We start from the raw sequence: 23,736 nt of genomic DNA on the forward strand, positions 1-23,736 counted from the left end.
TTTCGTGTATGATTCAAAATAAGGGTCAAAGTTCATTTTCTTTTTCCATTATGAACATTTACTGATTTTGGCACCATGTTAAAAAAACAACACAACTTTTCTTTTTTTACCCATTGCTCTGGTGACTGTTGAAAATCAAGTGACTGTGTAAATGTGGGTCTATTTCTGGGTCTCCTTTTGTTTCATCAACCTGTTTATCAATTTCATACTATCTTAGCTTTACGCTAAGTTTTGAAGCAGATAGTGTAAGTCCTCCAACTCTGTTTTTCTAAAATATTGCTCTGACTATTCTAGATGATTTGCATTTTCCTATATATTTTAGAATGAGCTTATCAATTTTCATTAAAAAGCAAAAAACCTGGTGGGGTTATGATTGGGATTACATTGAGTCTGTAAGTGAGTGTAGGAACAGTGGATGTCTTCATAATAGCTATTGAGTCTTTTGACCATGAATTTCTATCTTTTCACTTATTTTGGTCCTTCCTTTCTCTCAGAAGTGTTTTAAAATTTCCATGTACAGGGCTTGCACGTCTCTTATTAAGTGTATTTTATATTTTTCAACATTATTATAAATGGAATTTTTTAAATTTATTGCTAATATGTAAAAATACAATAGATTTTTTCATAGTAACCTTGTGACCATCAGCCTTGCTAATTCACTGATTAGTTCTAGTAGGTGTTTGTAGATTCTTTAAGTTTTCCTGTGTAAACAGTTATCAGCAAATAGATGAAAGCTTTACTTCTTTTTTAATTTTAATGCTCTTTATTTCTTTTTCTTGCTCATTGCAATGTCTAGGACCTTTAGTACTATATTGAAGAGTAGTGAGAGTGGGCATCGTTGTCCTGTTCTCAGTCTTAGCACATGGTCCTATTTTTTTAATATAAAAAAAATTATGGTCTCATAGTAATTATGTTTTTAATGTTTGTTATTTGAGAAGATGCATATGTGCTACACATGATTTTATACACTTCTTGCAAAAACTGACATCTCTTTGGGTACTAAATTAGCATTTTGTTACATGCAAATCAGTGCCTTTTTTTCAGTGTCTTTTTTAATGTACATTTTTGTTTGTTTTCATAATATAGTTCTAATATAGTTCATAAATTTTTCAACTTGCTCTCTAACATAAGCACAAATTTTTTATTTCTGCGTATCTCTTTTAAAAAGCTGAGTAATATTCCATCACATGATTGAACTTTAATTTATTAATAGCAGTACTAGTAGTGGTTCCTTATGATGGATTCCTAGAAGTGGAATTACTCTTCCAAAGGGTTTGAGAGTTTATGTGGCTCTTGATAGACATTGCCAAGTAACATTCTAATTTATAATGCCACCAGCAGTGTTGAAGCTTAAGAGATCTTGAATTTTTCCTGTTAAGCAGGACTTTTCTGCCAATTTTTACACTTTCTGCATGGGGAGCATAAAAGTCCTACCAGTAACTTCACCCTTCTCTATGCTTCCTTTGGGAGCAGACTTGTCTCTCAGAAGGAGGGTACTTATGGACTGTTTCATGGGAAATTTTGTTTACATAAAGTTCAACTCTCAACCTTTAAAATCTGGCAACAGAACTACCAATTTATCTAATTAAACTTACCATCCCCATTATCCACCTTGGAACTGTGATAGTCCCTTCTGGCTTTTAAGCATACTTAGTATGGACATCATAGACATCACTCAACATAGGTAGTTCATACTTTCATACAGTGTTACACAAGTGTCTTCCCAGGGAAAAAAAGCTCACTAAGGTTATGATTGGGTCATCATTGGTTTGACCTCAGTTCTGTAAAAGTAAGTTCCATTGCAGTAAAGTTCATTTTTGATTACATCAGAAAACCGGTAGGAATGTAGTGGCTTTCATGCTCCCCTCCCAGAAATACACCAAGTTGTGAAGCCATTAAGTCTTTTTATATATATGGTATTCTCTCTCACATAATATTTTAGAAAATTGAAGTCATGATATTTTTTAACCTGAGTTAGTCATTTAGTGGTTCTTTTAAAAGCCTACCTTTTAAAACTATTTTTATTATTTTTATTACTTTTTTTTTTAAGATTTTATTTATTTATTTGACAGAGAGAGAGAGACAGCGAGAGAGGGAACACAAGCAGGGGGAGTGGGAGAGGGAGAAGCAGGCTTCCCGCGGAGCAGGGAGCCCGATGCGGGGCTCGATCCCAGGACCCTGAGATCATGACCTGAGCCGAAGGCAGCCGCTTAATGACTGAGCCACCCAGGCGCCCCTTTTTATTACTTCTTTAAAGTTTTATTTTACCAGTTTTATTTACATGTAGAGATTCTCTGTTAAATATTAAAGTGCTTTGTTGTATGAGCTGGAACTTTTTCTCATCTGTTTACCTTTTTTATCTCCTTATAATGCTATTTTGTTTTTGAAATATGAATGTTTAGTTTTTATGAAGTACACCTATTTTTTTGCTTTTATGCAAATTGGCCTTCTCTTAAGATAACTCATCTCTAAGATCAATTCAGTATTTCCCATACTTTCATATTCTTTATGGTTTTGTTTTTTACTCTATGAATTTTATAGTTGATGGTTTTATTTATTACTTAGAATGTACAGAACACTGTGGTAGGGCCTGAAGAATATAAAAAATGAATAGAGGCAGTTCATGCTCTCAAGGAATCTACCAAAGTAGGCTAAAACTATTACTCACAAAAAAAAATAATAGAAATCAATAGTTGGTGCCCTTTGTGAAACACAAAGTCGTTCACAGGACAGAGAGGTCATTTCCCGATGGGGTTTTCTTGTAAGGGCAAGGATGACTTGGAGTGTTTGAACTGAGAAACTGAAATGATGAACTGCCATCACCTGAGATGAGGAAGACTATGGTCGGAGCAAGGTTTAGGGGAGAGACCTGGAGTTGAGTTGAAGGCCTGTTAGGTTTGAGACATCAGGTAGGCAGTTGGATGCATGAGTCTGGAGTGTGGAAGAGCGACTGGACTAAGGATATAAATTTAAGAGTCCTATGCTTATGCAGGTCCTTAAAGCCATGAAATGGGAAGAAGTCACCACAGGAGTGACCAAAGTTTAGTTCTTCAACTTTTCTTTTCCCCCATTTCCTCCATTAACAGTGAGTTTCCACTTCATCCTCCAGTGCCTCTAGTATTCATGTTATTTTTGCCATTTATATCCAGTTACTATCTTTTATACCCTTCATCCAGTCTTTAGCCAACTGTAGTGGCTGCCGTTTTAATATAGCCCCTGGTGAGAAGGGTCTGACCACTTCTCACCGACTCTTGTGCAGTCATCTTAGTCTCAGTCACCATCATCTCCACCTGGATCACAACTAATGCAATTAGTCTAACAGGTCTCCCTGCTTCTACCACTGCCCAGCCGGATAGTCTGTTCCTAGCACAATAGACAACTAGATCATTTTAACGTGTAAATCAGAGTGTGTCATTCTTCAGCATAAAATCCTACTATCTCTTCCAGTTACACTCAGAATTAAGGCCAAGTCCCTATAATAGCTCCCTTGCTCATTCTGCTGTAGCCATGCTGGCCTCCTTGTTATTCCGTGAACATGCCAAGTCTACTCCCACATTAGGGTCTTTACGCTGTCCGGTCCCTCTTCCTGGAACACTTTTCCCCCAGATATCTGCACAGCTAACTACTTCACCTCCTTTATCTCACCAAGACTGCTCACATGTCACCTTGTCAACAAGGCCTACACCAGCTACCCTACTTAAATCTGCACGCCCTTACCTGTAAGCCTGGTAATTCTGATCCCCGTTACTCTCTCTGTTCTTTCTTTTTTTTCCACAGCACTTTTCACCTTTATCATACTTTACAACTTATTTATTATGCTGGTTGTATCCTGTCAGTCTCCCTGAGAGCAAGGATCTTTGAATGTATTCCAAGATTGCAGAAGAGTACCTGGAATACAGCAGGCACTCAGAAGGTATATGTTTAATGAACGAATGAGTGAATAATTCTTTCAATACTAGCCTCAGTTAGTGGAAAAACAGTAGTGCCATTAACCATTCATTTATGGGACAAGAGAGGAAGACCAAGCCTTTTTATTTATTTATTGTTTTGGGGCAGGGCTGGTAAGGATGAATGGGAGGAGAAGAGGGAGTTATAAAGGGAGGGAGAAAGGAGGATACAAGTTTTGGTTTTAGATATATTAAGTTTGAGTTCCTAAAATATTCATGAGAACATCTCTTGCAGGCAAATGGAAAGGCAGACCTAGAGCTTAGGAGAAAAGCCTGGACTAGACATGTTGATGTGTAGGATTGGAATTATCAGTGGGAGGCGAGAGATAAGGAGTCATGTGAGTGGATGCACTCATGCAAGGAAGCATGTAGAACAAGAGGAGAAGGTGGTTAAGGTAAAAAACTTGGAGAATATCTACATTTAGAGGGCCAGAGGAGGAAGAGAAGGCAGAGCAGATAGAATATGAAAACAAAAGCCATGAAGGAAGGTAAGTTGATGGTATCAAATATTGCAGAATGGGTAAGTGGTTTAAGGATGTGTTGACAATCAGGGGGTCATTAACTGAGAGAGTAATTTCAGAAAAGTGGCAGGATTAGAAGCCAGTGTGTAAGAGACTGGGGAAAACCAAGCAGTAAGAATTAGAGACAGTTCTTCTGAGAACTTTGGTAGCGAAAAGAAGGAGCCATGTGATGGAAGTCCAGGAAGAGGTAAGATAAAGGGTGGTTGCTGCTTTTAGCTTTTAGGGAGCAGAGAATGGGGAGACCACAACAATAATACATCTGTGGCCAAAATGAGAGGAGCAAGTAGTAGAGACATGGTAGAGACAGTCGTAACATTTTATAAAGCTAAAAGACCTTGTTCATTTAGCTGTCATTCCCCACCCCCCACCACCACATTTAGAGGTGAGACAACTAGGACATAGAGAGACCACAAGAATGCCAAGGTCAAGAGTCCTTAATAGCAACCTGTGAGGAGTGAGGGTGGGGAGAGAAACAGAATCAAGGAATGGAAGAGTAGTAGGGAAGTATGGGGCAGGATGAGTAAAGATATGGAGACATCTAAGGAAGGGGATTTTAAGGTAGCTTTGAATTTTTCAGTGAAGTAGGCAGTAATCAAGTAAATGTGAGAAGGCCCTGAAACAAGAGAGATTTAGAACAGAATGGCTTCAAAGGATTACTGAACGAAAATCTATCTGTAGCAATAGGTTTCTTAATCCCATGTTCCATTTAAATCTTCTGTAATATGGATTGTGTATGTGTTTTTCATCGACATTTCCTAAAAGCCTTGCATTATTCCTTACCCTCTCCCTCTTACTTAAAAATATCTGCTGGCGGAGGTGGGTACATCTCTAGGATGAATATACTACTCCTGCTCTATACCCAGTTCTCTTAAAATGAGAAGATACCAAATATAGTCACTATCAAGTTGCTTCATTTGAAATGCACGTACCCTCATTCTGAAAAACAACAGAAGGGAATTCTTTTAATGCAATATTCAGGAAATATATCTGCAGCAGAACAGCATAAAATTCTACACACTCTACGTGAAGAATTCATTTCCTACAGATCCCTTAATATCATAGACAAAGTTTCCTTTAATGGAGGAGGTAATGTTTTCTCCAGAGGAAAGGCAGAGTCTGATTTCAGCCATGTGATAGAGAATAACAGTCAAATCTAGCATATTCCAGATACTCATTTCTTTTTTTGTCCTTAGGAAGCACACATAAAATGACTTGTTACTTTTCTGTGCTAACATACCATCTTTAAGGGTATGATATCCTTAATCTGAAAGATCATTATGATTACATTTAAATCTGGCTCCAAACTAGCTTTTTAATTGTGACCTAGTTAAAAGATCAGGCTTTGGAGCTAGTTAAGAGCTCAAGATTTGGAGTGTCGTATAGCTGGTTCGTATCGTGGTTTTACCAGCTGAGTTATTTTAGGTAATTTACTTCACCCATCTGAGACTCTGTATACCTTAAAAAGTGGGAATAATAATATACCAGCCTCATAAGATTGCTATGAGGTCAACAAGATTATGTTTCTAACGTGACTGGTAATGAGGAGATACTCAGTGAATGTTTGTTGTTTTTATTGGACTATTAACTATTCCCCAAACCTGACCTGAGCCATATTTTCCTGTCTCCAACTCTTTAAACATCGCTTTTCTTCTTTCTACTGGTTGAAATCTTCTTAAAGACCTAGCCTAAATGTCACCTCCTGCATGAAATCTTACAAAGATACCCCTATCTGGAAATGAGCTCCTTCTCTATACACCTTCTGTGCTTCACAAAGGCCACTTACTAATTATTGCCCTGTGTTATGGTTATTTGTAAGTTTTATCCTATTTTGGCTAAAAATGAAATGTCTAGCTTTATTTCAATCTAGATATTTTTTTCTCTAGTATAAACTGGCTGAGGTCAATGCAGTTGCATAAGCAAAATTGTTGATAGAACATCTAGAGCATCCTTTCTGCTGTTGCCTATCCCACAAGTTGAGTAAGTACTTATTTCAGAATCCCTTGTGGATTGAAGACATTTTCAGACCTCCCCAAATTGAATTCCATGCCTTCACAGAGCATGTGTGTCCACAGCCTTCCTAGACTTTACAGACTAGAAAACAGAGACAGACCCTGAAAGAGGATTACTTTACCATTTTCTGTCATCATTTAGAAATTGTCACGATGTCCTCATGTGCGAGTGATTTCACTGTGTTGGGTAATATGGGCCATGAGGAAAATTGCTGCTATATTATGAGTAGAATGAAGTCCAGAAACAGCCAATTTAGGGGTTGCCACACCCCATGCCTCTTCAGTTTTTGCCGTACCACTTTGGTTGCTCAAGAGAGCCAAAGACAAGTATGTGATTTTTTCCTTTTTCTTGAATAAGGTGCTAGGAGGTAGTGCTTTGTGCTGCAGATTTTGCTGGTTTGTACATGTCATCGTGAGACCTGGTGTTCTCCCAAAGAATATCCTGCATTGAGGATTTGATTCACTTTAGATAGTTAAGCTTGAAAGTTGTTATGTTCTTGATTTAACTTGAAAAATTTCAGCACTCACTTTGATAAAGCATTAGCTAATATTTAATTGTTATTTCCATTTGGGCCATTAGGGAGACATTTAAAAGACTAGTTTCTGGAAGTGGTCAGTAGCCTGCACGGCAGGACTATGACATGCAGCACCACTCTGATGGGACTAGGCAAAGGTGCACCAAGAATGATTTGTATTGGTAGCTGATGAGCAGTAGTTGCACTACCATCTCCTTTTGTTGCTGCTGAGGTACCCATTTCTGACCCTTACAGTCAGTGCGGAAAAGTATGTTTTCAGAGAGTAAACAACCATCAATTTAAAATTCAGGTCTAGGATGGGAATAATCATATAACATGACAAAATATTTACTTGGGGGAGGGGGGAATCTTCTATACAAAAGACCAGCAATGTTTATTCTTAATTTACTAAAAACTTATGTCAGATTTTTAAGAACAAAAGTTGGTCAAAGGGCACAAACTTTCAGTTATGAGTTAAGTTCTGGGGATCGCATGTACAGCTTGGTGATTATAGCTAACAATACTGTATTATTGAATTCCATGCCTTTTTATTGGACTATTAACCTGAAAGTTGGTGAGTAGATATCAAATGTTCTCACCACAAAAAAGAAATGGTAATTATGTGACCAGTTGGATGAGTTGCCATGGTGGTAATCATTTTGCAGTTATATAAATGTATCAAATCAACTGGTTGTATACCTTAAACATATACAGTGTTGTCAATTGTGTCTCAATAAAGCTGGAAAAAAAGAAAAAGAAAAACAAAAGTAAACTTAAACCAATAGATACACAGGATTCTGTGATGAGATAAATGGATAAATGGATCCCAACAGTGCTCATAGCCTACAAATAGTTGGGCCTAGGGTTTGGGGAGGCCCTGTAGAGTCCTGCCTTGCTCCCTGCCATAGAGCTATAGTAAGTCAAGCCAGACAGTGACAAGTGCCCCGTACTGAAGACCTTTAATGAGTGAGCACATCTTAACCTCTGTTTCTTTCCCATTCCTGTTAAAGGATTTAGCGTCTCAGAACTCTTCATTTAGAATTGCATTCAGAGGTTTTGTCACATTCTTCCCAAACTTAGCTTTCTGCCCAGCAAGGAAGGAAGTCTTTTGGCTAATAAGCAGCTGTAATGCAGGGAGTTTAGATTGTTGTTTTAAAACAAAACAAAACAAAACAGCAGCAGGAGAACAGTGACATTTGCAGATTTGACATGCATAGTTTTGACTGGGAGCAACCCAGAAGGCACGTGACTTGAGGTGATTTGTAATTTTTCTGAGCGGTAAGTCACTTAGCCTGCTGAGTATGCCTAACACACCTCCACACATCTAAAATACACCACGACTTGCTTCTGCATTTGCATGCCAGCTAACTCTGCAATGATAAAAACATGTTTCTTTGCGGGAAGCTGGCCTGAAAAGAAACCCAACTACAAATTCTGTAAAATAAGTGAAGGTTAGGTAAACAGATGTAAGAAATTATTTGCAAATTTGAAAGGTCTTACATTTTTCTGGACTTGCCCACAAGAGTTGGCAGCATTTGGACATGAAAATTAAGGCAGAATCATTGCTGGCTTTTGATAAGTGATGTCTTAGCATTTCTATCAGTCAGTTACTCCCCGCTGTAGCTCCTGCGGAGCTAGGATTAGACAGCAGTGGACTGCCTTTTTAGAAGGAGGCACAGCATCATAAAAGGGAAGCCAAACCTAAACTATAAGATGATAAATGGACAGATTATAAAGGTGATATGTTTTCCCTTCTTGTTAGTAAAGCCCAAAAACATCATACTGTGATTCCCAGGAAGTAGCATTTATCATATCTTCAAAAGTACCTTCACAAAAGAGAAAAATGATGAAAGAGCATCTACCCACTTGACTAAACTGTGGGGTTCTTAGGAACTGACTGTCATGTCTCATGTCTTACATGCTGTTCCAACAACCCCCCCTCCCACCACCACCACCATGAAGTTTAAGGCAAGGCTGGCAGAGGGAACTAAGAAGCTGAAGAATCCAAGGTAGTGCCTGACTTTCCCCTAGCTCATTCTGGAAGCAGTACAGTACCAGACATGTTCAAATCATGCCTGTTTGATCTGGGAAAGTGATTTAACCTCCCTGTACCTCAGTTTCCTTGTCTGTTAATAATAGTACCTATCTCATGGGATTTTATGAGTTAATATATCTAGAATTCTTAGCACCTGGGACAGAGTAAGCTATTGTTGCTGTTAACTACTATTACTGGCTTGTTGTTGTTGTTAAGTTTATTTATTTATTTAAGTAATCTCTACGCCCAACATGGGGCTCGAACCCACAACCCTGAGATCAAGAGTTGCATGCTCTTCCAACTGAGCCAGCCAGGTGCCCCCTTAATGCTGTTATTTTTGTTGAGATTGAGGAAGAGCTGTCAAACTGAGCCATTAAAGAAAAGGGGGGTGTGGCTTACAACTGTTGGTCTCCCAGGAAAAAATTGTTTTACCGTGTGATCGGCTATAATTTGGATCACTGAACATTGTTAATTAATGTTAACACTGGGTCTGGGGACTAGAGAAAATGCTGTGGTTTCTCTGCGGTGTGTGTGGAGCTGCCTGTTAGCACCCAGTGGAGGAGGAGTGGCAGGGAGTTGCCAGCCAGCCACAGTGGTGTGCTTGCTTCAGGCTCTGTCATCTCCAGAGTATTGGCCCTCTTCTTCTCTCCTCTTCTTCAGGCTTAGATCACTCAGTCTGGAGCCTGAAACTCAGTAGGGTATTGATCTAGTATCCCATTATCTCCCTCCTCCCTTTCCTGTCCCGTCTTGGTATGGATTTTAACGTTAGCCTGTCTTCTAACTTTTCTGTGTGACCATAAGCAAATTACTTTGACCTCAATTGCGTACTCTTTAAATGGAATAAAAATGGCTCTGCCTATTCAGAGGACAACCAGGGGTTTTATGGAAATGACAGATGTTAAGCATTTTCAAAGTCCTTGAAAGGAGAATTCTTTGACAGGACCAAACTCATAGTAAAAAGGCTATTTTCCCAAGGAGGACAGTCCTTACTCTAATACCTAGGATTTATCCCCCAGTAGCGCCAGAGCTGTTTAATTCCAGCTCTGCCGTCTAGCCTAGTGGTTTTGAGTACCACTTTTTTATTTACCCTCTTCTTTCAAATACTCACAAGCACTAATCCACGTTATGGCTTTACAGCCAGTAAATTAAATTATATGAGTTCTAAACACAGTGTTTTTGAGCTGTAGAGAGTCTACAGCCTTTGAAACCACTAACTTAATTTTGTCCAACTCATACTGAGTAACTAAAAAAGAGCCAAACTTTTTCCTTTTGAATTTGGTTTGAAAAATAATAATAAATCATTCCCAGGCAGTGGTCCTGGATGCCAAATTTTATCTGGGATCTAAATCTTCTGTCTGCATTGGATATTCCCTGAAGTAAAGGGTTAAGGAGTGTTAATGAAGAGGTGATCTATGACAGCTTTTACCTTACCTACAACCTTGTGGTCTCAGCTCTGTGACTTTGGGCAGATCACTTAATCTATCAGAGTTTTGACTCCTTTATCTGCAAATCTTTCTCCACAATAAATTTTTGAAGAATTAAGTGAAATCATCTTTATTGAACACTTTAAAAGTATACTTATCTGCATGTAAAATCCTACCTCTAAAAGAACAGATATAAGTGGAAGAGTATTTATTCTGACATACTCTCATTGCTTAAAATTAGACTTTGTAAGCTCATTCAAGGCAGAGGCTCTGTTATCTTCCATAGTCGTCTTCTACAGTAAACGAATACTTAATGAGGAAAGCTGAGCATGTTTTTCTAAATTATTTTTCAGAGGCTTCAGAATGCTTCCATTTTGTCATATTCCTTGGAAGAGCCTTGATTTTTTAGCAAATCTTTATCATTTAAGGGTGTGAGTGTTTATGTATATGTTTAAAACAACCAGACTCAATGGAAAGAGGATGATCAAACTGAGTAATATAGGATTGTTGGGGTTTTCTCTGGTTCTTTTTATTGGAGGGGGTGTTGTTATTTTAAAAAATGTAAGAAAACTAATTTTCCTTTGTTGCTTGTAAATTTTTTTCTAAAGCAGTTCCTAAAACAGGATTTTAGAAACCTTTAGAGTAGTAATACATCACTTCAATACATGATGCCTTCCTATTTTTATGTACTCATACTCATTTGGATGTATATGTATATACATTTGGGTTTTTAAATTATATTATCATCGCACAGTGTACCATGACCTAGCAAGTGGTTCTGAAATAGGAAAAGCTACATAAAAATCAATACTACAGGGTGGCTGGGTGACAAATGACTGTTGATTTCGGATCAGGTCATGATCTCAGGGTCCTGGGATCAAGCCCTGCATCAGGCTCCACGCTCAGCAGTGGGTCTATTTGAGGATTCTCTGACTCTGCCCCTTACCTTGCTCATGCGCACTCTCTCTTGCTCTCTCTCTCTCAAATAAATGGATAAATCTTTTTTAAAAAAAAATCACTACTACTTATTCTTTGTGGCATTGGTTATTATTTCACTGATCTTAGATGTTTTGTGTGGTGCAACTATGTAAGCACATTGTAACTGGCATTTTTTTAATAAAGCCAATTCCCTATACTAAATTGCTAAAATAAAATAAAACAGCTTTCTAAGGGTATGTTCTCCTATGTACAATTAATACAGCATGCATGCTGTATCCAGTTTCTGTGCATGTATACCAGATCTTTGAAAAAGAAGGAAACATTTATTAAGTTCTTCAGAAGTTAGAAGCAGGTAACAGTCTGATGCTTATAAACCAAGTCTTTTGGAAGACAAACTGCATTTCTTAATCTGTGACAGCTTCTCCTTTTCAGATCCTCTTGTTTTTGTTTTTGTTTATGTTTTGTTCCTGCTACTCATAAATGCAAGAGTGTGTTTAGACGCAGGAAGTGCTCTAAAGACCCTCCACGTGATACCAAGCCAATGTGACTGAAGATGCCCCCGGCTGCTGCCTGGATAGCTGCACACCATTTAAAACTATACTCTCAGATAAAAGTCTGTAAGGGCTTCCAGAAAAATTCCTTTATCCCGTCTGTAAGGGTTACATTTTTAAAAAGTATCTGCAGTTTTCAAAAGCCAGTTAGCTGTAAGTTCTTGTGAAAAATTGCTTGCTGTAAGTTTTTGTGGTTGGTTACATGCTAAGAAAAGCCATTTAAACCTTGTCTTCACTGACCTCCCAGCTTCTGCAGTACAGTAGGTTGTTCCATAAATGCACTGTCCTTGCACTCTACTTGAATTTACCAGTACTTGTAGATTTTGCACCAGCAACGATTTTTAAAGATTTTGGCCCAGTTCAGTGTCTTGGTTTCACAAAGAGGCTAGAAGTTTGAAAAGGTTCTTTGATGATTAAAGTGCAACTCACGTTCCTGCCCTTTTGACTTGGCTGCTGAAACAGCAGATGTGGTAAAGCCAGCACACTCTGTTTAAGCTGAACTAAGTGTGCACTGCTGTGTGTTCACCTGTCTAAATTCAGCTCCCCATAGGTAGCGTAAAAGGACCAATGGGTCTTTCTCTTTTGCCACATTGGAATTTATATTTAGCCTTTAATGTTAAGAGCAGATTTAAAAATATATATTGAATCTGTGGGTTTTGGTGTAACAGATTATTCCTGAACTTTCATTTATGTCCCACCACTTACTCTACAATCACAGTTGGAGGGCCGGGTTTACTTGAAGAGTACAAGCTCTCTTTTTAAATCACTGAGCAGGGGCGCCTGGGTGGCTCAGTTGGTTAAGCGACTGCCTTCAGCTCAGGTCATGATCCTGGAGTCCCGGGATCGAGTCCCGCATCGGGCTCCCTGCTCGGCAGGGAGTCTGCTTCTCCCTCTGACCCTCCTCCCTCTCATGCTCTCTGTCTCTCATTCTCTCTGTCTCAAATAAATAAATAAAATCTTTTAAAAAAATAAATAAATAAATCACTGAGCATCTCCCTGTATTACAAATTATGACCTGCTTTGTCTGTACCTACTTATTTATAAAATGACTGTGCTCTTGCATTTAATGTTTTGTTTATTGATATCATTACAACTGAGTAAAACTAATGGATAAAAATAAGCCAGTACAAAAGTCTCCTTTGGAACTGTTGAGAATGGGTAGACAGCCACAGGCACTTTGCCCTTGCAGCACGGTTCTTCAGGCTGTGTGTTGGGCCCCCAAAGTACGTGCTAATAGTAAGTTGTTCTTGAAGTGATGGACTTGCATCACCATGGTTCTTCTGTGCTCTGTCGGGTGCCATGGTACTTTAATGTAATGAACCCAGTCCTGGGCTCCCAAACTGAACGGATATATCTGAAGTCTTACTAATCTTGAGAATTTCTTATTCTTTTTTTTTTATTATGTTATGTTAATCACCATACATTACATCATTAGTTTTTGATGTAGTGTTCCATGATTCATTGTTTGTGTATAACACCCAGTGCTCCATTCAATACATGCCCTCTTTAATACCCATCACCAGGATAACCCATCCCCCCACCCCCCTCCCCTCTAGAACCCTCAGTTTGTTTCTCAGAGTCCATAGTCTCTCATGGTTCGTCTCCCCCTCCGATTCCCTCCCCCTTCATTTTTCCCTTCCTACTATCTTCTTCTTTTTTTTTTTTTTTAACATATAATGTATTATTTGTTTCAGAGGTACAGGTCTGTGATTCAACAGTCTTACACAATTCACAGTGCTCACCATAGCACATATCTTCCCCAATGTCTATCACCCAGCCACCCCATGCCTCCCACCCCCCACCACTCCAGCAACCCTCAGTTTGTTTCCTGAGATTAAGATACGGAGCGAAATAAGTCAATCAGAGAAAGACATATATCATATGACCTCACTGATATGAGGAATTCTTAATCTCAGAATTTCTTATTCTTTGGGAAGAATCTTCCAAAGACTTACTCTGGATGGGAAGAATATTGCGTTTGTAACAAGTTTCTGTTGAAAGTATCAGTGATTTTAGGTTATATAAGCATTCTGCTCAAAAAATAAGCATTATCTCTGCTGCAAGGTCTGTATTTTAACTTTGTGCAGATGTGCGCTAAAAGAACATGATGTGCTTATTTGTTGCATTTATGCTACTTTCTTATTTTAAGTAAGATGGATGAAATTACATATTAAATAAAAACAGCAGCTCGGGCCACAGTCCTTAGCAAACTAAAAAAGCCTTGCAGAGACAGTGGAGAAAATGATGCCATGACTTTAATAACTCATTGACTTTTGAGAGAATTGTCTACATAAATGCCTTTATGTAGTAATTTCTTTATGGAATTTATCAGTATTAACTGTCTCCTGTTTAAAACCTAATCTGCCGGGGCGCCTGGGTGGCTCAGTCGTTAAGTGTCTGCCTTTGGCTCAGGTCATGGTCCCGGGGTCCTGGGATTGAGCCCCACATCGGACTGTCTGCTCGACAGGAAGCCTGCTTCTCCCTCTCCCACTCCCCCTGCTTATGTTCCCTCTCGCTGTGTCTCTCTCTGTCAAATAAATAAAATCTTTAAATAAATAAATAAATTAAATAAAACTAATCTGCCATTAAATTGTGTTGGTGAAATGTTACCAGAAGTATTATGTTTTATATCTTAACCAAACACATCACTTATTTTGACATGACTGCAGTTATAAACAGACACACACTATGTGTATGGCATGAAACTCCAGTCAGTGAAAATAGCTGTGTGGCCTTGGGCAAAATATTTAACTTCCCTGAACCTCAGTTTTCCTTTTCTGTATGATAGGACACCTAGCTTTTAGGATTCTTGTTAGGATTGGACGAACACCTCTATCAAGCACTAGCATAATGCCCGGCACTTACTTGTCAGTACTGTGTTCCAAGCTTCATAAAGTGCAGTGTATTTTTATATGGTATTTTCGAGGCAGAAAGTACTTTGTATTTAGTGTTACTTATCATACCCAATTCTAAAATGAAACTTTCTATTGCATGTTACTTATCACACTCAACTCCAGGGCCAGAATTCAGAAAATGTAGAATAAATTTTTCTTAGGCTACTTAACACATGTTTCTTGAGTGATTATCAGGTGTAAAGCATTGTTTCCTATCATTTGCAGTTGAATATATTTGAAATCCAGTAAGGGAGAGGTCAATCTGAATTCTATTCCCAGTTCATTTTATAGTCCCTCTTCCCTTTGGTTTTGCTATTTTCCTTTTTCTGTAAGCCTGTTGTAACTTTAAGAAAGTTTTCAAAATAAAGTAACATTTGACTTTGTTCCATAGTCATTTAAAAATAGGGTTGATCAATATGAAGTGTTAGCTAGGAGCACAATTTGGTACTTTTTTATTGATTTCAGTTACCTTCTGTATGTGAGAATGAAAATGATATATGAAATATGCACTCAGGTTAAACAGACCAATTTTCTTCTTACATCTGCAACTACTATAAACAGAATTCCTTATATGGAAGTGACTTTGGTAGCAGTTAGTCCCTCTCTCTCTTTCTCTCTCTCTCTCGCTCTCTCTCACACACACACACGCAGACACACAACGCCCATGCACGCACACACGCGCACACGCACACACACGCGCACACGCACACACACAACCTCAAAACTCCAAGCAGCCTTCTGAGCCAGTGTTTTTGTTACTGAGGCCAAGACTTATACAGTGCTTTAGGAATTTTTTACCATTTAGTTAACTTTCATTAATTATAAAATGCCATTCAAGGTTATAGATTTACAGCCCATGAATATGCTTTGGCATTTTAACAGTTGATTGTAAGCCAGAATCTTGAGGATTTGAAAGATGTTCTACCAAATAGCTAGTTGCAGACCAATCAAGCCAAGAGGATAAATACCAGGGAAGCCTGCTCAGCAGGGCATGCATTGATGAGAAAGGTGTGCAGAGAAGTTGGCTGTGGGCAAAAGTTGTCATGTGTCATCTGTCCCGTCAGTCAGAGCTTCAACAGCTGTTCCCTGTCCCCAGGGCCCTTATGTGCTACTGCTTGTCCAATAGCACTAACAGATACTGGCTGCCTCTCTGGGGGGTGGGGGCTGGGGAAGCCATGGACACACAGACTTACATCGTATGTCTCACTGGCCACCAGTTTGGACGGAAGGTCATTTCCAAAAAGAGAGACCAAGCGCCAATTCCTTGGTCTTTCATTAGACCACGAACCAAGATATAATCTCAAGAGAATTAGTTGGATTTTGGAGAATCTATCTGTTTTTGACTAAAAATGTAGGATGGAAATGTAGGAAGATTGCCCACTTGAACACAAAATATGTCCTAAATGAGAGATGAGAGCGCTTTCTCCACCAGATGCTGGATTATCAGTACTGCATGATCACTGAAGAAGCTTTTCTGGTGGAACAGAGCAATGCAAAAAAAGACTGGAAATGACAAGCATTCCTTTTGTGATAATGCAGCAATCTGCCAAATGGGATATATCCCAGTTCTGATGATGGACAAGCCTCCAACAGTTTCCTTTTTCCCTTCTTGTATTCCAGAGACATCCTTAGAGGAAAGGATTTGAGGGCATTAGTATTACTATCTGTCTGATTCCTGTGTTGACATTTTTAAAGTGCCATTAATCATAGGAAATGGAACTTAATGATGTTGAAAAATACCCAGCCAAGAACTATCAAGAAAGTAAGCTACAGCCCAATATTCAGATGAAATTGAAGGGGGAAATGGTTTAACCCTTTCTTTTTTTCTTAGTTAACTTATTACTGAATTCCAAAGCTAGGTAATTGAGAGGCAGCAAGCAAGGGAAATGGTAAACATAGAAAAGGGAAATTGAGAAAGGCAGATATTTTTATTTTGTAAATATTGCAGCAATAATTTATACAGTATATAAAAACAATAGTCATCTCAAGATTATGTTATTAAGGTCTTACTTGCTTCCACACCCTCCATTTTGTAAGCAAGTGCTTTTTCTTTTTGATATCCCCCCCCCATATTTTTCCTTTGGACTCTGAATACTTAATGTACTTGATACAATTTAATCCACGTGAAGCTTGACTGTCAATGGAATTTGAGAATTAGTAGGCTGACAGTATGCTTGCTTAGGTAACACTGTCATCATGGATACTCAAAAAAAAAGTACAAAAAAGTATTCATGTGCCAGTGATATGGCACATGAATAACAAATTTTCATTTGTCAAAAGCTGGCCATGCTTACCGGGTATTTTGCTGGATTTTGAAATCATCAGTTCATTGTTTGCCTATTAGCTAATTTAAATTCAAATGAGTATTCCTAACTCAAATTTAGGAAACATAAGGTAAACAGGTATCCTTATTTAGGAAATATGTTTGACACTAAACTCTAACGAACATTACACTGTAAAGCGTTTCTGATGCTGATTTTGAGAACGTGCTTCACTGGAAAATAGCACAAGAACCTAAGTCCATCCCCTCCTTTTTTTTCCAAGACAGGTCATTCATTACAGCATGAGACACACATAGATTTTTAATCAAGACTGATTGATTGGTTGATTGATGATATATGGATCTGAGATGATTGAATTTTAGGGTGACCTGTATAAGGACTTTGGAAAATAAGTAATATTATTAATAAGTGCTGGGTTTTTTGTTTGTTTGTTTGTTCCTGCAGGTTTTTGTCATTCATCAGAGGGACACTGTATGAGATTGGAAAGCCTGAAATGGAACAAAAAATAAATTCATTCCTTGAAAAGGAAGGAATAGAGAAAATTGCAGAAAGTTTGCAAACAACAGTTCACACCTTACAGGTCATCATAGATGGTCTCAGCCAGCCTGAAAGCTTCGATTTTCGAACAGGTAAATAATTAAATTTGAATAACAGCACCTTCATTTACATAGCTCACATAATCTTCTATGGCCCTCACAACAAACCTCTGCCGTAGGCAAAACTGATACTATTCTCCATTTTGTACATGTGAAAACTAAAGCATCGTGCCCTTTCTTCAAAGTCATTGCAGTTGGTTAGCATCCAGAGCCAAAGCAAGAAGCAAGGTCTCCCAACGACTCCTTGTCCCATGCTTATTTTCCATCACACTAGACTAAATGCATCACACATTGGCTGCTGTGTGCATGGAGGCATACATTTTTCATAATCCTTTTGTAAGCTCTTCTTATCTTGTAGGAGCCAGAAGTCCAAGGTAAGACATTCAGTTCATAAACTAAAAAGTGAATCTTCTTCCTAAATTGCAGCCTTCCAAGTTCCTGGATTCTGTGTCAGTGAACACATTGAACAAATAAGATACTATCTCTCTGTTATTTTCCTTCTAATTAAAAGAGCTCTCAGCTTTCAGCATAGGTAGATGGTGAGGGAAGTATAACAGCCATAGTTGTTGAGGGCAATGACCCGATGAAAAAGAACTAAGGTATCAAGTGACCCACTTCCTAAGGATATTTGAATAGGAAGTTCTGAGATTTAAATGAATCTGCACTTGTCTCATAACCAGTTTTAGGATACTGTGTTTAAGGCTTGGTTCTTTTCATTCTGAGTTAGGCTCTGTTGAGGGGGTCAGATGTGCTTCTTTGAAAAGGTTTAAAGGAATTTAAAAACACACCCAGTAATGGGCACCTGGCTGGCTCAGTCGGAAGAGCACGCAACTCTTGATCTCAGAGTTGTGAGTTCAAGCCCCACGTTGGGTGTAGAGATTACTAAAAAATAAATAAACTTAAAAAAAAACACCCAGTAAGTTCATTATACTATTCCCTTTACTTTTCTGTAAGTCAGAAATTAATTTTTTTAAAGTTGGAGAAAAAATATATAAGATCTATGACAAAAATGTAGGAGTAGGAGCCTCCAGGGTGGTCCATCCAAAGTGGATGTTTCAGTAGACATACCCATCTCTATTTGGAGGCCTGATACCGTTGTATGTGAATTCCCTGGGTATTGTTTAGCAGGATACTAAGTTCTTAAACAGAGTGGGCTATGAGGCTGGTATGCCTAGGACACCACATTAGAAGATTGGTAAATATGCTCTCTCTAGCTGCAGGCCTCCTGTACTGGTTTTCTTGATCATTTTTCTGTCTTGGTGTTGATTGCTCTGTTTTCCCAGTTACACTGCAGACTCAGAGTGAAAATCAACATTCAGATTATATGGTTCAATTAAACAACTGCTGAGTAGAGGTCCTCACCTTGTCATGCCCTTACTGAGCAGAAACACAGATGCATCTGGGCTCTGGACCGAGCTTACCAGTTACTGCAGTGTTTATCATTGTGATAAGTGAAATTTCAAATAAGTCTCTTTAAACTCACTTTGGAATTGGCCTTTGCCCTTTGTGTAAGTCACAATTTTCAAAATGTCTGAAAGCTTTTATTTTAATACTAAAAATATCCCCAAGGGGGAAGGCAGACAGTCATACTTTTGAAGAGGCAGATAGTATTTTGGATGTTTCCTCATTACAGTATTTATAAACATTACATCTTTTCTTTTCTTCATTTTCTCAAAAGTATTTCCTCCCTTGATGCCTCTTTCTTTCCCCATACTCATCCTGTCTTCTGACAAAATTGATTCTATTTTATTAACACTCTGGTTGCCAGTTATTTTCCATAATTGGAGTCATCAGAAGCGGCCTAGTGACAGCCGACTGAATTTGTTGCCTTGGCAATCAAAGTGTTAAAGTTTGCCTGATACATGGAGGATTTTCTGATTTCTCAGTGGCCCAGGCTGTCTTCAGGAACATGTTAAGTAGTTCCTGACTCTGATTTTCCATGCAAAATTAAACTAAGCAGCTGATCAGGAACCCTTGGGGAATCTATAGCAGCTGGACCTCTATAAGAGAATAGGATTTCCAAGCATAAAAACAATGCCTATGAGACCTCAGAGACCATCCTACCTCTGCCCTGATCAATGACTTAGTTTCACTTTGCTTTGACACAGTCTTTGCCCAGTGTAATATTACAACAGGTTTTTTTGCTTTTGGAATCCACTACTTGCAGTGTCAGGGAAAATTCTACAGAATCAATTCCAGTTTTCACATATTCCTTTTTTTTATGAGGAAAATGAGATTTGAAGTTTAAAGAGGGTTTTTGTTTTGTTTTACCGGAAAAAGGTGAATTTAGAAAAAAAAAAAAGAACAACTTGATTTCAGGATGGTTGGATGGGGGAGGGGAACCAAGAGGTGGCCAGTTGTTAGTACAACTGTAAAGGATAGCTTTAACAAGTAATCAGGATCAAGCCAACAGCTGTGGAGGAAAAGGAAGTGGGATGGGTGGAGGGAAAATGAGGCCTTAGTAAAAGGAGATCCAAGCTTAGAATGTTCTTTGTTATTAGAATCAACATTCAGTAATCCTAGGAAAGGGGGCCAAGAAGAGCATGGGAAAATGGAATCCACAGATAACCCAAAAGCCCCATTTAGACTGTTAGTTCTACCCTTCTCCCTCATAAAACCTTTGTTGTTGTTTTTGTTTTGTTTTTACTAGAGCCATGATTCCTTGGTATGCTTTATACCCACTTTTGGGAGGGCTGGTGTTAATGAACAGAGAAATGTACAGTGGGGCGAACAAGAAAAGAGGGCTGTAAGGAACTTGAGAGCAGGGATCTGTGTGTCTTCATCTTTGTATCTCTAGCACCCAGCGGAGTGCCTGGACAGGAGATCATACTAGGAGCTAATAAATGTTTAATGACTTGAACTGAAAAAGGAGAAAGAAGATTAGGTACCTGGCTGCTCTGGGTTTCTGAGCCATAGATAATCAAGAATGTATTAAGTTTTGATTGGACAAGTATATTCAAAATGGACAGAAGTTGATTCCTGAATTCCAAATTCGTGGAGGGAAATGAGAGAAGAGAACATTTTAATTTCAAATGTTGATGTACTTTCTACCACCTTTAAACAGTTTGCAAATTCAGGTACTGGGGGAAAAAAATCTCCCAATTTTCTGTCTTTAAAAGTCTTAACTTTCCCAGTGTTTGTGATTTGGCCTTATATATTCATTGAGCAAAGATATTTTCTCATCACCTTCTCATAAAGAGGAAAATAAGACTCTCTACTCTTCTCAATCCTTGTGTATAGTGCTAATGTTTGCATGTTAGCAAGATAGAGTTTGAGAAGAAAATGAGTAAATTTTCTTGTGTTGTTCCTACTATGTGAGTGCTGCTTCTTCAATTAAGATGCATTTTCTCTGAAGGCAAGCCTGGGTTTCAGCTCTTTTATGCTCCCTCTCAGTGTTGACTAGTGGTCTGGGCACATAACTGATATGTAGTAAATACTTATTTACTAATGTATATTGTGTCCAGGAAGTATAGTACCTACTATTTACACTGTCTTTTGTTCCCTTTTCCTTATAGATTTTGATAAACCTGATTTCAAGAGAAGCATTGTCTGCTTGGAAGACCTGCAGGTTGGGACAGTTCTTACAGGCAAAGTCGAGAATGCCACTCTGTTTGGAATTTTTGTAGATATAGGAGTGGGGAGATCAGGGCTGATTCCCATACGAAATGTAACAGAAGCAAAACTTTCTAAAACAAAGAAGAGAAGGAGTCTTGGACTGGGCCCTGGAGAAAGAGTGGAAGTCCAAGTACTCAACATTGACATCCCCCGATCGAGGATTACTCTGGACCTCATTCGGGTGTTGTGAGTGTCGCACTAAAGATCAAACACTGATTTTATTTTCTCATTTCCAGAGATGGGCAAGAATAAGTCAGGTGTTTGTGAATTCTAGGTAGCAGATGAGAAAGAATTCACTCAATATCAGAAGTATTTTTCAAACACTTGCCTTACTTTTCCTTCTGAATAAATAGGAAACTAACAGCTCAATTTCTTTTCCCCTTAAAGAAAACAACTAATAGACATCCTCATGTGGTTTTATTTAATAATGATTTTCTGACCCAAATTTTATTTTTTGTACTTCATCTTTGACTCCTTTTGCATTTTGTATAACAGATTGTCGTTTCATTTCTACTTGCCAGCTTGCTTTGCTGGACTTGTATGGAATTGTCTTCTTGATTTGAATTGTACATTGTTTCTTGACATAGGGCAGGCAGTGGTTAGCCCTCCCTTTTTACAGATTTTTTAATCAGGCCTTTTGGACTTGATTCATGATTTTCTCTTGCCAAGCAAATAAAAAATATGCCAATTAGATAGATCCTGATGTGTTTGTAACCATCAAGTGAATGGCTCAAAACATTTCTGAGAGGTATATATGTATTGATCCCTACAATAAAGTTCTGTGGCTAGTGACCTTGTTTTTGTTATATTGATTCAGTGAATGACCTAGGAGTCCTTCCTAATTAAAGATGTGGCACATATTCATGCAAATTTCATATAAGCCAACTGTGCCTTTGGGCAAGAGGGAAGCCTTGGGAAACTTGAAGAATGGCATTCAGTTTGACTTTGCCTAGCACCGAAGGTATTTTCTTTCTTAAGCATTAGAACTAAACCTCAAATGGGGAAAGAAAGAGCCTTCCTAAAGAGTGACTGTAGATTAGGTGTGAAGGGGCAAAAAAAAACAAGTAGATAAAGCAAGTGACTCTTAACTCTCTTTATTCAGTGGAGATGGTAAGTATTAGCATAACCATTCAGGGTCAAAATTATTTAAATAGAGCCCACACTGGACTGGGGTCTTGTCCATTCCGGCTGCCCTGGTTAATTTGCTTAATGGAGTCTTGCATGACTGAATGAGTACCTGGTTTTCTCCATGTGTAATGAGTGGAGGATGCTTACTAAAGAGGGTGACCGTCCTGCTTTTTTGCCTGGGACAGTCCTAGTAAACACTCATTGTCCTGGTAGAGGTTTTTCATAGTACTTCTTTTTATTCCCAAACTTCCCCATTGTTCATAATAAATCATATGATCATCGAGTAGTATAGTCCCTTACAGAGTCGTAAATTGGACTGTGTTTATTGACGGTTCTGCCTGGTAGTTTGCTAATCTCACAATATTCAGTCTTCCAACTGGTGTACGTAGATCTTTTTAATGCAGTAGCTCCCTTAAAAGTTGTGTAACTCAAGGCTTGTTTTCCCAACAGTTTCATTTCTGAAACGCTTTTCTCTCTTACTGGTCTTCAAGTGACAATGGATCTTAATGTTGTAACTTTAAGTTGACCTTCCTATTCCTTCCAGTGTTCTTCCTGGTTCATAATTTGTAGATCAGTGATGAGTAATATGCACCCAGAGAGTCTTATTCTGAAGCCTGCAATGTAATTTCAAACAAATGCTTTTTTTTTTTAATTGAGGCATAATTGGCATATAACCTTATGTTAGTTTCAGATGTACAACATGATTTGATATTTGTATGTATTTCAAAATGATTACCATAATAAATCTAGTTAACATCTATCACCATATATAGTCAAACAAATGCTTTTTGGGAAGAGGCCTTCTCCTTGGCCACTTTGAATACCAGAACCAGAGCAGTGGAAGCAGCTCCGTTGACCTGGTAGCTAAGCCCTTGTAGACACAAGAACTTGATATTGCACTAGGTTGCATGGTTTGTCCTGTCTAGCCCAAGCATCGTCGAAGCTCTGTAAGGCCTAGCCTGGGAAAAGTGGGGCATGTCTCTTTCGTCTTGTACCCCTAGAATGTAGCATGGTGCTTGGTGATCAGTATGTTCAATTAATCCTAGTCCCTATCCTACCAATAATCCACAATGTGCTTTTGATCTGGTGTCTTTACTTCTCTGGGCCTCCTTTTCCCAGGTTTAAAATGGGGATGATGGTAATAAAGCATTCATTCTCCCAGAATTTTTTTTCTTTTTCTTTTTCTTTTATTATGTTATGTTAATCACCATACATTACATCATTAGTTTTTGATGTAGTGTTCCATGATTCATTGTTTGCGTATAATAGCCAGTGCTCCA

General features: G+C 38.4%; 1 protein-coding gene across 2 annotated transcripts in view; it reads left to right on the top strand.

Moving 5' to 3' along the window:
* SRBD1 (S1 RNA binding domain 1) overlaps positions 1-22,120 on the top strand; it is a 196,640-nt gene extending 174,520 nt beyond the window's left edge. For both annotated transcript variants that reach the window (XM_021701193.1, XM_021701195.2), the window contains 2 exons: positions 17,562-17,746; positions 21,229-22,120. In XM_021701193.1, the coding sequence (XP_021556868.1) occupies positions 17,562-17,746; positions 21,229-21,518 (475 nt within the window). In that variant the 3' untranslated portion in view covers positions 21,519-22,120. The remainder of the gene's footprint in view (positions 1-17,561; positions 17,747-21,228) is intronic.
* Positions 22,121-23,736: the final 1,616 nt, after the last annotated feature.

This window comes from Neomonachus schauinslandi, chromosome 10, assembly GCF_002201575.2.
Source record: "Neomonachus schauinslandi chromosome 10, ASM220157v2, whole genome shotgun sequence".
Lineage (NCBI taxonomy): Eukaryota > Metazoa > Chordata > Mammalia > Carnivora > Phocidae > Neomonachus > Neomonachus schauinslandi.